The sequence below is a fragment of the Saccostrea cucullata genome, unplaced genomic scaffold (assembly GCF_032062105.1).
Source record: "Saccostrea cucullata isolate Sc308-1 unplaced genomic scaffold, CSIRO_AGI_Scuc_v1 ctg7298, whole genome shotgun sequence".
NCBI classification, from domain to species: Eukaryota; Metazoa; Mollusca; class Bivalvia; order Ostreida; family Ostreidae; genus Saccostrea; species Saccostrea cuccullata.
The window spans coordinates 52,426-67,166 of NW_026919945.1; the positions used below are offsets into that span (position 1 = coordinate 52,426).

At 33.7% G+C, this 14,741-nt stretch overlaps 2 protein-coding genes and 1 long non-coding RNA gene across 3 annotated transcripts in view; all 3 read right to left on the minus strand.

Annotated features, from left to right (window-relative positions):
- Nucleotides 1-1,466, minus strand: part of LOC134240685 (uncharacterized) — a 39,312-nt gene extending 37,846 nt beyond the window's left edge. Inside the window, exon 1 of the mRNA XM_062722753.1 lies at nt 638-1,466. Within this exon, the coding sequence (XP_062578737.1) occupies nt 638-1,466 (829 nt within the window). The remainder of the gene's footprint in view (nt 1-637) is intronic.
- A 1,004-nt stretch (nt 1,467-2,470) lies between these two features.
- Nucleotides 2,471-8,282, minus strand: LOC134240705 (uncharacterized). The gene is made up of 3 exons (XM_062722775.1): nt 7,890-8,282; nt 5,863-6,451; nt 2,471-2,569 (listed from the first exon to the last, which is right to left on the minus strand). The coding sequence occupies exons 1-3, from the start codon at nt 8,260-8,262 to the stop codon at nt 2,542-2,544; spliced, it is 990 nt and encodes a 329-aa protein (XP_062578759.1). The 5' UTR covers nt 8,263-8,282; the 3' UTR covers nt 2,471-2,541.
- Nucleotides 8,283-9,057: 775 nt separating this feature from the next.
- LOC134240669 (uncharacterized) lies at nt 9,058-12,384 on the minus strand. Its single transcript, XR_009986503.1, has 5 exons — nt 12,318-12,384; nt 12,000-12,115; nt 11,273-11,329; nt 10,611-10,723; nt 9,058-9,150 (listed from the first exon to the last, which is right to left on the minus strand). It is a non-coding gene; the product is annotated as an uncharacterized LOC134240669 (long non-coding RNA).
- Nucleotides 12,385-14,741: the final 2,357 nt, after the last annotated feature.

Here is a 14,741-nt window from a genome sequence, read left to right on the forward strand (position 1 = left end):
TTCCTTAGACATACAGTGTGTCAGTGACATATAAATAGTTAAACAAACACTAAACCACACCATTCAATCCCCCTTCGATTTCCTCAAGTTAGGAACCCGAAGCTTTAATATTTATGCATACATGTATATATGCTATAAAGTTTCATCCACAATCATGATGTCAACCAAAACAGAAGTTAAAATTAATCAGAGTTGTTCAAACAATCAATCACCAGTTAGAATATTTAGCATGTGTACATGATGTAGAATAGAATATATTTTTTCATATGTAAAAAAAAAAAAATATGTTAAATTTGATCTGCTACAAATCCGTGTTTGTTAAAGACATCAAAGCTTAAAAACTTTATTTTCCTAAACCAAGTTTACATTATAAGAGCACTAATTAAATGATAAACATATTATATGAATAATGTGTCTATAGTTAAATTCGTTTTATAATTAATGTATCCTCATCATAGAAATATTTCTTGTCAAGTTGTTATCAAAATAATCATGTAATATGTTATCAAACTGAAAACAATCATTGTAATTTAATTCAGTAATGACTTTCCCAGTAATCATATGTGTACATAAAGTATTGTAAAATAATTAAACTAATTAAACTAACTTAACTATAACAATATACAATATGACTTACCAGTCAGGGAGTCTCCATGTACCACTCTGTATATGTTGACTGTGTTGTTGTTTGGTGACCCTACCCACAGTAGGCGTGTGTCATCATCATAACTCAGGCCGTAAAGTATGTCTATCCTGTGTTGTCGTGTGTGTATCTGTGTCAGATAGTGACCCTCACTATCTAACATCTGTACTGAGCCGGTGTATTCATCACACACCAGGATGTGTGACAGCGCGTCAGTACAGATTCCATGTGGTATTATTCCTGATCCTGATGGAGGACCTGTGTAGGAGAATCGATAATTACCATCACGATCTGTCACCACTACACCACGGCCCCAGTCAGACACAATAACATCTCCATTGCGGTTCTCTGTAATGTAGCTAGGTAGTCTATACAGTCCCTGGTCTGTGTTGTCGTTGTGCCGTATGGTCTGGATGTCTTCTCCTGTGGAGTTATACCGCACTACCTTGCCTGTCTCTGTATCATAATTAAACATCACGACCAGCAGGTCTCCATTGGAGGGGGAGCTGTAGACACTCTCTGGTCTCCATGGCGATTTTATGTTCTGTATTATCGTAGTCTTTACTTTGTTCCCTGTTGATAGTTTTATGATGTTATAACTACTGTGTATATAAATTAGATCACCGTTAGAATTCACTGTGTGTCCTCCTACAGCACTACCTATATCTGTCAGATGATGTAGTTCTTCCCCTCTTGTGTTTGTCAGTATAAGATTGCCATAGCCATCACTGATCCAGACCCGGTCTGATGTAACATGTGAAATGTGACTACCCCACCTAAGACCTCTCACTGTGACAGATTTCTGTAACACAAATCTATACATCATATACAGCAGACATCTATTTCATCTTGATCCTGTTGTTTATGTTGATTTCCTTCAGTCAGGGAGATATCTCTGTAAATTACAACACAGTGCTAGAATTATCTACATCAAAAACATAGACTCTCTTTACAGTTTTTTTCAATTTACTTATTTGGATCATTCAATAATTGTCTCTTTAAAACACGATATACTGTATTTACATTTACTTTATTTATTTGTCTCTAGACTTTTACATATTTTGCTTATTAACAAATTTAATTTTATCTACATTTTATATACTGTATAGGGGATTAATTTCACGGGTTGTAATTTTCATTTTTTTCTCTCATCTGACACGATCGCGGTTTCTTGAATTCGCGGAATTTGGTATGTAATAAAAGTTACTTCCCTTGTCTCCATTTAAACCATACCATAGCTACATGGAAACGACATTAATCAGAGTTATGTCTTTATTTCACGAATAACAGGGTAAGTTATTATAAAATTTAGATTTAATAAATAATCAATTAACACAAGTGCAGTTATTAATAGTCCCTAAACGTTCAATGACTTTCCTATACGCTATTACGATGAGTACATGTGCACCCGAGATCTTCAATACAACGCGGCGGAAAACCATTGGACTACGAAATAATATCCTTCCACACTTCCCAGTAAGTTCGATATTTATTAGTATGATTTTTAAACCCAAATGTCGATAAAAAATACATGAACTAATATGCATGAAAATTAAAAATTTTATAAGTGCGCTTTAGCGCATGCAATGAAATTAAAATTTTATGAATAAAACTGAAGTAAGGTATAATGATGTATTCTCCCTGGCTTCCGGTAATCCCAGCCTATTTAAAGAGAGAGATCTCGCGAGATCTTCCTTCTGACTTTTGGCTGAGTTGATAAAAGATATATCTATATATATATATATTTTATAATAGGAAATACAATATAACATTCAAAAAACTTTAATTTCATTGCAGTAAATTGATAATTGCACAAATAAAAAAAGATTTTTTTTTAATTTTGTTATCAAGGTAGTGAAGGTACAAAGTACTAAGTTGTTCACGACTCAGGACTCTAGCTACTTCTTGCCGCCAAAGGTTGGAGCTCTACAAAACATATAAAATATATGTTTAATCTCAAATGTAATTCATAAACTGAAATAAACATCAAATGTATAATACATACATGTACACATGTACCTTTAAAACAAGACTAAAACATTCAGGTAAGTGTATAAGCCCCTAAGGTGTGGAGGGTGGGGGGCTTATACCTTACTTCAGTTTTATTCATAAAATTTTAATTTCATTGCATGCGCTAAAGCGCACTTATAAAATTTTTAATTTTATTTCATAAAACTGAAGTAAGGTATAATGATGTATGTTTAAAGCCAAATGTTTTAGTTTTGGTTTGATATTATTTACTTCAATCTTAACACAGAATCTGAGAATCCTGAATCATTTTGGACAGGTTTATTGTAGAAAGTATAGAAAGTACTTGCTGATTTCCAGTTTGCTTTCTCCATGATTTGTTTGACAGATAACCCAAACTTGTTTGCTTTAGACGTACTAGCTCCTCTAGTAGAATGAGCTTTAAAAATATCTGTATTAATCCCTGAATCTTCTAACACTGTTTTGAGCCAACTAGCAATTGTGCAAGACTTAACAGACTTGTGTGGTTTCAAAAAACTAAGAAAAAAATTACTTTCTCCTTTTCTAATAGGTTCTGTGCTCTCTAAATATTGCAAAATGTGTTTTCTGACATCAAGTAGTTCACTTTCAAACTGACTGAATACCAACTTCATAGGCTCTTGACCTACCCGTCTTGTTTTAGTCAGCTGCACAACTTTAAACTCTATTCCCTTTGGGTAAATTTGCATATGATTCAAATCTAAATGGTACAATTCTGATGACCTGCAAGCTGTTGACAAAGCCATGAGACTGACAACTTTCAATGTTAACAATTTTAAGCCTAAATTTTCACAAGGCCCTAATGAAATTAGATATTTTAATACAATATCAACATCCCATGTTTGAGTGTATCTGGGCATAGGCGGTCTACAATTAAACACCCCCGACATTACCTGCTTAATGAGGTTGCTTTGGCCTACTTTAATACCATTGATTTCTGGGTGGAAAGCTGAAATTGCTGATCTATAACTGTTTACAGACCTGTACTCATAACCTTTTTGGAACAATTCTGACAAGAAATTAGCTATATGTTCCAAAGAGGAGAGAAAGGTATTAATTTGTCTGCTGTTACACCAGCTAGCCCAGTGTTTCCAGCAGCTGTTGTAAGCTGATTGAGTTCCCTTTCTCCAAGATGCTGCGAGTAATTCGGAAGTGTTTGTTGATAAACCTTGCACCTCTTTATATCGCCTGAAATTTTCCAGGCCACTAATTTCAGTGTCCCGTTGACTATCAGAGGGTGTGGTTTCCCCCTGGTGACAGAAGAAGGTCTCTCTGTGGTGGTAGAAGAATTGGGTTTACAATTGACATGTTCAATAACATTGGGTAATAAGGTTGTGTCTGCCATGATGGTGTCACAATGACCAACTCTCCCTTCTCTTTCTGGACTTTGGCTATGCATCTCTGTATCAGACAAAATGGTGGAAATGCATAAGCTTTCATCTCTCCCCATTTCGCTAGGAATGCATCTGTTCCCATAGCAAATGGGTCAGGTTTCCAGCTCATGTATTTCTCCAACTGTGCATTTAGCCTGTCTGCAAACAAATCCATTTCTAGAGGACCCCATTGTAAATTTATCTGTGTAAATATCTTTGGGTTCAGTCTCCAGCTGTTTGTGCTCATTGGCAACACATTCCTGCTTTCCCAATCTGCTTTCTGATTGAGAACTCCAGGAAGATGTTCCGCTGTTAGAGTTATTTTCTTTTCTAGGCAATACTCCCATAGATCTTTTGCTATGTTTGTTAAAATGGGCGATTTTGTCCCCCCCCCCCCCTCTTGTTCACATAAGTAACCGCAGTTACATTGTCCATCCTCAGATGAATGTGTACATTTACCTTGTTCTTTGTCATTGATCTGACAGCAATATTTGCAGCTTTCAGTTCTAAGGCATTTATGTGGAGTTTTTTCTCTATTGGGCTCCATGGACCCCCCATTTTTTCCTGTGAAAATGGGCAATTGAACCCCCATCCCATTGTGGATGCATCTGTCTCTATCACAAGATCTGGTTCTTTGGTTATTATTTGTTTCCCATTCCAAACCTCTAACTGTTGGATCCACCAAGAAATTTCTGTTTTGCATTCCTGAGATAGTGTGATTTTGTTCTTGTAACTGTTTTCTTTGACAAGACATTTCGTTTTGTACATTTGTAATTCTCTGACATAAAGTGAGGCTGGAATTACTGCCTCTACTGTTGCATTCAATGATCCAACTAAACTTGCCAATTCTTGGATTGTAATGTGGTTGGATCCTAATGCGTTTTGGCATTTCATTTTTATGTTCTGAATTTTGTCCTGAGGTAAATAAACACTCATTTCTACTGAATCCACTTTTAGACCCAAAAACTCTATCATTTGTTTGGGTTCTAGCACTGATTTCTTCCAGTTTATCAACCACCCCAGGTTGTGTAATAACCAAATAAGGGAATCTCTGTCCTTCATCAACCCTTCTTTGGTTTGATTCAGCAGTAGAATGTCGTCCAGATAGATAACCAGTCGAATCCCCATTCTGCGCAGAAATGCTATGATAGGTTTCATAACTTTTGTGAACAGACGGGGACCGGCTGCCAATCCGAAAGGAAGACTCGTGTACTGAAGGAGTTGTCCCCCCAACTGAATCTCAGGTATTTCCTGTGAGCTTGGTGTATTGGAATGCAAAAGTATGCATCCTTCAGATCTATTTTGCACATGAAGTCGTTTTTTATCATCATGTTTTTCACTACTTGGAAATCTTCCATTTTGAAATGATCGTAAGTCACAAATTCGTTTAGTCGTTTTAGATTGAAAATGGGACGTGACCCCCCATCTTTTGGGGGCGTACAAACAAAGTGCTTATGAACTGATCTTGAACTATGTTCTTGGGGTCTACAATCTCCACCGCTCTTTTTTGTAACATCTCTTGAATTTCTGCATCTAGAATTTGAAATTCTTTCTCTGAATAATTTATTTTTGGGACAGATGTTTGACTGGGTGTTTTTAAGAAGTCTATTTTGTACCCTTCTAATTCTGTCAAGACTGAAGTGTCTTTTGTAATCTTTTCGCAATTTGAAACAAAATGCTTTAGTCTGCCCCCCAATGGGATTTGATTTTGTACAATCTCTCTTAATTTTAATTTTTCTACACCTGGGTGGAGATTGTGATGATCCCTCAGAACTTTTGACATTTGTTCTACTACTATCGGTATGTTTACATGTGACTTCATTGACAAACTTGACATACCTCTGTTTCTTTGTAATGGCGCCTCTGCCGGTGCCTCTTGAGTAGCTCGACCCTCTGGACTTTCTCTGATCACCAGAGGGTCCCTGCCGAAAGGGCTGGTCAACACTCTGTCTTGGTTTCTTGTTGACTGGTCTGGCGATGTCCCTCGACATCTCTCGTGCACGCTTTCTGTCTTTCGACTTCCTGTACAGGGTCGTGTAAAAGTCGTTCCCAAACAAGACCGACTCGTCTTGAAATTTTGTCTCGTTTTCACGCAACATGCTCTTTGCTTTCTTGGTACTTTTGAGAATTTTGGCGAGGAAATTCAGTCTTCGTTCGTAAAGACACGCAACATTCACTTGACCAATCATGAGTATAGTTTTTTCCAACAAGTTCACCACTTCCTCGATTTCCATACTAGACGTAGTGCCCTCATTAGCTTTGTCCATTTCGTCCCAAATTCTAGATAAGGGTCCCATGCACTGAGAAACTCGTTTCTGTACAAATTTCAGTGAGGAATCGTGCATTTTCAAGAACTTCATAGACTTGTGATCCGCCACCAAGTCCTCGAGATAATCGTCGACATCCGGCGGATTCAAAAATTGATTGCCTGGTATACCCTAACAAAAAAATACTATAGTTAACTATAGTTAACTATAGTTTACTATAGTTAACTATAGTGATAACTTTGACACTTTGAAAACTTTGATTTACTATAGTGATAACTTTGACACTTTGAAAAACTTTGACGAAAACTTTGACACTTTGGAAAACTTTGACAAAAACTTTGACACTTTGAAAAACTTTGACGAAAACTTTGACACTTTGAAAAACTTTGGCGAAAACTTTGACACTATGAAAAACTTTGGCCAAAACTTTGACACTTTGAAAAACTTTAGCGAAAACTTTGACACTTTGAAAAACTTTGGCGAAAACTTTGACACTTTGAAAAACTTTGACAAAAACTTTGACACTATGAAAAACTTTGACGAAAACTTTAACACTTTGAAAAACTTTGACGAAAACTTTGACACTTTGAAAAACTTTGACGAAAACTTTGACACTTTGAAAAACTTTGGCAAAAACTTTGACACTTTGAAAAAATTTGGCCAAAGCTTTGACACTTAGAAGAACTTTGGCCAAAACTTTGACATTTTGAAAAACTTTGATGAAAGCTTTGACACTATGAAAAACTTTATCGTAAACTTTGATACTTAGAAAAAGTTTATCGAAAACATTTACTCTTTGAAAAACTTTAACGAAAACTTTGATACTTTGAAAAACATTATTGAAAACTTTTACACTTCGAAAAACTTTATCGAAAACTTTTACACTTTGAAACAATCGAAAACTTGGATACTTAGAAAAACTTTATCGAAAACTATGACACTTCAAAAAACTTTATCAAAAACTTCGATACTTTTAAAAAACATTATCGAAAACTTTTACACTTCGAAAAACTTTATCAAAAACTTTGAAACTTTGAAAAACTTAATAGAAAAGTTTTATACTTTGAAAAACTTTATTGAAAACTTTGACACTTTGAAAAACTTTATCGAAAACTTTAATACTTTGAAAAAACTTTGGCGAAAACTTTGACACTTTGAAAAACTTTATCAAAAACTTTGAAACTATAAAAAACTTTGCGATAACTTTGACACTTTGAAAAACTTTTTTGACACTTTGAAAAACTTTGACGAAAACTTTGACACTTTGAAAAACTTTGACGAAAACTTTGAAAAACTTTGGCGAAAACTTTGACACTTTGAAAAACTTTGGCGAAAATACTTTGAAAAACTTTCGAAAACTTTGACATTTGAAAAACTTTGGCAAAAACTTTGACACTTTAAAAAACTTTGGCAAAAACTTTGACACTTTGAAAATCTTTATTGAAAACTTTTTTGAAAAACTTTGACGAAAACTTTGGATTTACTATAGTTAACTATACGCTTAACATAGTTAACTAATAGGGTATAATCTAAAATGCGGGAGCGAATTTTCTTCAGATAAATGAAGTTTGAAATACTTCTTGGCATACTTTGCTTTACTTTTATCAAGCATGTATTCCGTATAATCACTGAGCGGATCAAAACGCTTAGCGTCTAGTTCATCACCAGAATCGGCCTGCGGCTCGTCACGGCTATGCGATTGTGTCAATGGCGACTTGTAAGTGAAATCGTCAATTTCGCCATCCTCTTCTGATGAACTATCATCTTCGTAAGGATCGGACGAATCACTGTCGTCTTCATAACGATCTTTGTCTATCGCTCCCTTTTTCAGTCTTTTCTTAGGGATGCTATAATTTTCCCACTTTTTGAGGTCGCCATCTTGGCCATACAAGAGTTTTTTATCTGCATGATTTGCAGAATTGCCATCTTGGCCCACATCTGCCCCATCTGGGCTACAAACAGGACTATCCATGTCCGAATCAAAAGGCTGCACCAAAGTAAGTAAAATCACTAAGGTAAAACGCAAAATCCGCAAGGATTAAGGTAGATAGGCTATAGATAAAAAATATTCGTCTGCTATATCAACGAAGCCAAACGGAAGAAGGAAGATCTCGCGAGATCTCTTTCTTTAAAAAGGCTGGGATTACCGGAAGCCAGGGAGAATACATCATTATACCTTACTTCAGTTTTATGAAATAAAATGCAGGTTTCAAATACATTGGTAACATTAGTTACGCAGGGTAATCAAAACCCATGGTCATCGTGTTATGATTGATGAAACATGTTGGCTATCAAAACAGCTTTTGAATAAACACAAATTATTATCTGCCGATTTGAATTAAAGTAAAGCGTGATAATTAGAATTAATTGAATGACAGTACTACTCGCAATTACTGTGAACATGGACTGCACGAACACCTATAGAAATCTATCAAAGTCTATTCTCAATTTTCCAAACAAACAAGGAAATTATTTAAAATTTATTCACTGTTTCTTGAATTCATGGATTTGTTAACACCGTGAATATAGCGAATATTAACACCGCGAGTTATTTTTCCCCTATACAGTATATCAAATGATATTTGTCTGTCTTCAAGACTTGCATAATGTACAATTAATAATTAGATGTCATGATATGTCAAGACAAGTTCACAAGTAATACAGAATTCTGTAATTTCTGTTGGCCCTGAGAACACAACTGTACCTTGTACACTGTACATATACTGTACATATACTGTACATATACTGTACATATACTGTACATACATGTATACTGTACATATACTGTACGTGGTGCTGAGGCCTTACATTGATTGACTGAGGAGAGTCCTTTGTACACAGCACTGGACTGGAATCTGATCTATATAAAAAAATTGCATTATTAGAAAATCTGTTGGATAACAGTTCAAGATCAACTGACATCAAATTGATATGAATATATGAATCTGACATGGTATAATTTTTAAATTCATATTTTAAATTGTATCAATTCAATTACTTACAAATATGTATAAAAGATCAATGAAAATCAAGGGAATATTACTTTAACTCAATCTTCCTTACTTCAATGAAAAGACATTTATAGCACTTTATACAGCGACATTAATATAAACAAGAAGTCTCTGTGCCACAATGCTCACCTTTGTCCTTTCCTTCTCCCCTTACCCCTCCCTGTTCTTAAAATTTTGAAAATTGAGAATTTACATATTTCAGTAACCTCACTAGCTGATATAAGCTTTATCTTCTCTGGTCAAGTAATTTTTGAGAAGAATTTTTTTAATGATTTTTTCTACATATTTTGATACCAAATTGTGGGCTTATTCTCCGTCCGGGGACCACGATAAAAACAACTTAGAATCTTAACCACAAGTACATTTATATCATAAACCTAGAAGTGTATCAGCCTTGATTATAACACATGATTTTGACTTGATTAGACAGCTGCTAGGAGCGAGGGCTGCATTGCCCTGAGGGCGACATCACTATGTCTTGCCCTGTTACTAAGGGGTTGTTTCGCCCTCAAATTTTAATTATTTCTTTTAAATATGTGTATATTTATGACAGTAAAATATGTATATAGGTTTTAAAGAAAGGTATTTTGTATACTAAAATTACATCTGAATTTTTGAAAATAAATAAGCAATGCTAATACATAAAAAATTAAGTTTTTGAAACGTGTGACAAACGATGCTGCTCCTGATGTAATAGAGGTAACTCTTGTTAAAATAGAACATATCAACATATTATATTTTGAACACGAAAAGGTTGACTTGTATATCTGTTTCGGCTGTAAGAATGTACAAATTTCTCTTTATATGCTATGTTTAAGCATGTATTTAAGTTGAAAACTTCTGGCCTAGCCTGTTATGACAGGAAGCATGCTTGAAACTGAAAGTAGAACTCTCTTAAGTTTGGGACCTTCAAATCTTAATAATCAAATGTGCTTAATCTAAAGTTAAGGAACCATACATGTAGGTTTTCTCCTTTCTGACTTAATGCTTAATTCTTAACAATTTTTTTTATCTTCCTATTTAAACTTTGCTCCAATAACGATAATATGATTTCACACTGTCTTAAATATGTTTTCCTTCTTTTTAATTATCTCCTCTAGAATTTGGACTTGACCCTTAAACAAATTATAATTAATGCATCACTACCAAAGATTCTTTATGATGACTGTGGTTAAATTTTTACAACTGTATGTTAAAAGTTTACGGACAAACAGACAGAAAGAGGCCGGACAATGATGGTGATCAGAAACGTTCACAAGCTTTCAGATTATAAATGAACCAATAACAAAAGTAATAAAGATATATATACCACAGAGAATTTGGTTATGTAGAGTGTACGGAACCCTGTGTCTGTGTCATTAGGATCTAGGAGATAACCTGTACAACCAAAATGATGCTGCTTTATACCATTCCTGGAACAATCTGTGTTTAAGAAAGACATACTGTCATTATTGCATTTAAATCTTAAACATCATCATTAAGTTTTCTACCATTAAAATTAATGTTCCATCACTGGCAAAGCAATCTTTAACTGAGGATCTGTGTTTAAAATCAATTTCCAGAATACATGATCTAGAAACTTTTAAAATTTTGGATGAATAGATAATCATATTTTTTAACTTAAGCCAATATAATTAATTTGTACAGTAGTTTCTCAGAAACCTGTTTTGGGTGCGGAAGTGTGTACCCTTTTAAAGTATTTTCTAATTTTCCAAGTTGAGACAAAAAGTGCTATGCTTTTAAAATACTTAAGATTCTGATACACAACATATTTTTATAACAATGTTTTATCAGCAAAATCTTTTATAAAGTATTGATAAAATAGAAAGCAATCATTATCTGTTTTAAAGAAAAGGGGGATAACACCTGCTAAAAAATCCCAAATGAAACTTTGCCATATTTTGCCTGAGAAACTAGAATAATTTTTGGCATATGTCATATACTAGTAAACATAAAAGAAAAACATGAAACCTGTACATATGGGATGTATTCTTCATCTACACGGATATCCATCACAATTTGTAGAACCTGTCAATATAAAATCAAACTTATTGACAGACAACTTTTTCACATATTTACATGGTAAGTAGACAATGCCTTCACATAGTAATAATAATTATCATCATTATTTAAGAATAGGCATCAGATAAACAAAGTTAAGCTTTTTATTTATTAATCAAGAAATAAAAGAATACACTCATTTTTCTTTTCCCAGAAAATTCCCAGATAAATTAGAGGTTATTAAACACACATTGTCTAATCTGATAATATTGATACGAGTTGCATATACTTTCATCCAATAAAAGATTATTTTTATACAGTTATGGGACTTAACGCATAATTTAGTATCAACTCTTCTGAAAAATTATTTGTTTAAAAGTATTATTAACTTTGGTCCCGTATTATGGCTCCACACTCTCCCAATTATTCCCCCTTTTTTAATTATCTACCTTTGAAGATGAAAATTGGCCTTTCATTTGAAGAATTTTAATTCCATTGTAACCAAAGGTTCTTTGTACCAACTTTGGTTCAGTTTGTCCCAGTATTGGTCTGTTCTCAAATAGCGACAAAAATATATAATTTACAGACGAACAACTGAGCATACAGAAAAACAGAGCCCGACAATGGGTGATCAGAAAAGTTCATAAAACTTTCAACTTAGGTTAACCAATAATAAAAGTAAAATAGAAATGTATACCACAGAGATTTTCTTTAGTTATGTAGAGATCTTGGAACACTCTGTCTGTGTCATAACAATTGGGAGCTAACCGGTGCAACCAAAATGATGCTGCTTTATTACATTCTTGGAACAATCTGTTTAAAAAAGATGAACTGACATTATTTCATTTCATTCTTTTAAACACATTAAAAAGTTTGCTTATTACAGTATTACAAATTTAAATAATTTTCTTCATTCGGGATGCAGAATGTACAGATACAAGTTTCAAATTAATTTGCATAAAATAACAACCAACAGGTTTAAAAACTTTGTATGCATAAGTAGTGTTTTATTTACCTTAAGACAAAAAAATCTTATTTTCTCAGACACTTCATCAGATAAAACAATGCCATATAAATCTTTATTCTCAGCGTGAAAGGGTACAAATTGATAACATAATTTTTCCAGTTAAATTAGAAATATATCCATGACATGAATGCCCTGCCGAGGATATATTAGTAAAGCAACATGAAAATTTGTATACATGTGTATAAAATTTGATCAGAATATCTTGAATAGTGATACAGCTGAATTGCTTGTTTGCAAAATATAGGTCAGATCAAGCATCCGAAGCAAGTCTGGTAGTGTCAATCCCTAGATGCATCATGCATACAAGTTTAGTTCAGGCCGGACTCATAGTTACTTGGGAATGAAAATATAGGTCAGATCCAGCATCCAAAGCAAGTCTGGTAGTGTCCATCCCGAGATGCATCATCCGTGCAAGTTTGTATCAACATGTGAAATTTGATAACACCATCTTGAATGGTATGTTTATAACTGAGCTAAACACTAATTTAAGAAAAGTGAGGTCAAGGTCAAAGGAAAGGTCAAGGTCAAAAAATTTTGATGCAGTTGCATAGCTCTCATCAATATCTATCAGCATATGAAGTTTGATGAAAATATCTTGCATAGTTTCTTTGAAACTTAGCTTTGAACAGGGCTAAACGCAAAGTGTGACGGAAGGACGGAAGACGGACATGACAAACATTATATGCCCCGGCCATATTCATGGCAGGGCATAAAAATGAGTTATTCAACTTCCCTGTAACTATTTTGTTTCTTCATACTAGAGTATGTTTCTTTTGTAACAATGTCTTATCAGTAAACATTTTATAAAGTAATGATAAATATAATTTTAAGTTTATTCAAATAACACACATATACATTATAATAGTAACTAGTCATTAATAGAGTATGTTTCTTTTATAACAATGTCTTATCAGTAAACATTTTACAAAGTATTGATTAACATAATTTTAAGTTTATTCAGTATCAAATCATACATGTACAAGGATATACATGTATAATAGTAAGGAGACATTACTTGCTGACAAGAAAAAGAATGCTGGGGCTTTCATGAAAAAATAATTGTTTGATTTTTATAATGTACTCCAGATCATATTTTTCAGGGTTAGTAGGTAGGTAGGTAGGAAGGTAAGTATTGTTTTCTAATTATCTAACACATTGATAACTGTCGTTTAAATTACTGACTGAGACATAATTGTTATTTAATTTTTTTTTCTCATTTCAATGTATACATGGAACAGCTAGTCAGTTTTAATACTTGTTGATATCAAAACTTTTAACATCTTTAGGAAATAAAAGACTTTAACTTTAAAAACCCTATAGGCAATCTGTATGTCAAAGGAACCAGAAAAATGGTAATGAAAAAAATTAAAATGCTGAGAAAAAAAAATAATTGGGTAAGTAGGTATGATTTTGATGGGTTGGTTGGAGTACATCAAATAAATATTTTTTTAGTTGGCCTATTTACACTGCTTCACAAAAAGAACCTGTATGCTACTTTGAACTTTGTACATAATGTTTGACTTCAGAATCAAGATGAATATTTCTTTGCCTAGTTCATTTACCAGCACACATAAAAGAAAATGTGGAAACCTGTACATATATGTCTATATATTCTTCTTTTTACAGCTATCCGTCACAAATTGGAAAACCTGTCAAAATAAATATAACATAAAATTATGATAAGTGCTTCATATCTTGGCTTTTAAATAGATATAATACCTGCGCAAAATCATATTAAAAGCCGCCCCCCCCCCAACCCCCCAATGCTACGTGCCCAAAATAAATTGTCAGTGATGATAAATTGTAAGCATAAGATATGACAGAATTAATTTCTTTAATTAACGGGACTCATTCTACATGATCTGCACATACATTTTCACGAAGCGACGTTTCAGACGCGTTAAAATGACGTCTAATTGTGCTAAAATGCAGAACTGCTGGTAAAGTAGTCCCCCTTCCACGTAAAACAGCGTTGTGTGTTTAAAAATAAAATGTTGATGCTATGTTAACCCACTGCGACTTGTAAACTATGCAGTTAGATAAAATATTCCTATTTGTGTGTTTTGATATGCCCTCTTTCCACTACAATAAAAGGCTCCCCCGTTTTTTCTTTTCATTTTTTTTTTAAATGAGGAATGGAAATTGCCTGATATAGGTGAAAAACAAAACATTTCACGGATTATTTTTACTTTGTCTATTCCTTTGTTTATTTGGTAGTCTAGTATATAATTGTGTCTAAAAACAGGGGAAATGGTCCATATTTTGAAAGTGAACCCATTTCACTAACAATGAGGCCTCGTGATTTTATACAGCTGCAGATCTGTAGCCTGCTGGTCTATGAAACTGATACGATTACAAGTTTGGCTTTACAAACTTACAAGATTGGATTTACAAATTTAGAGGAAATACACA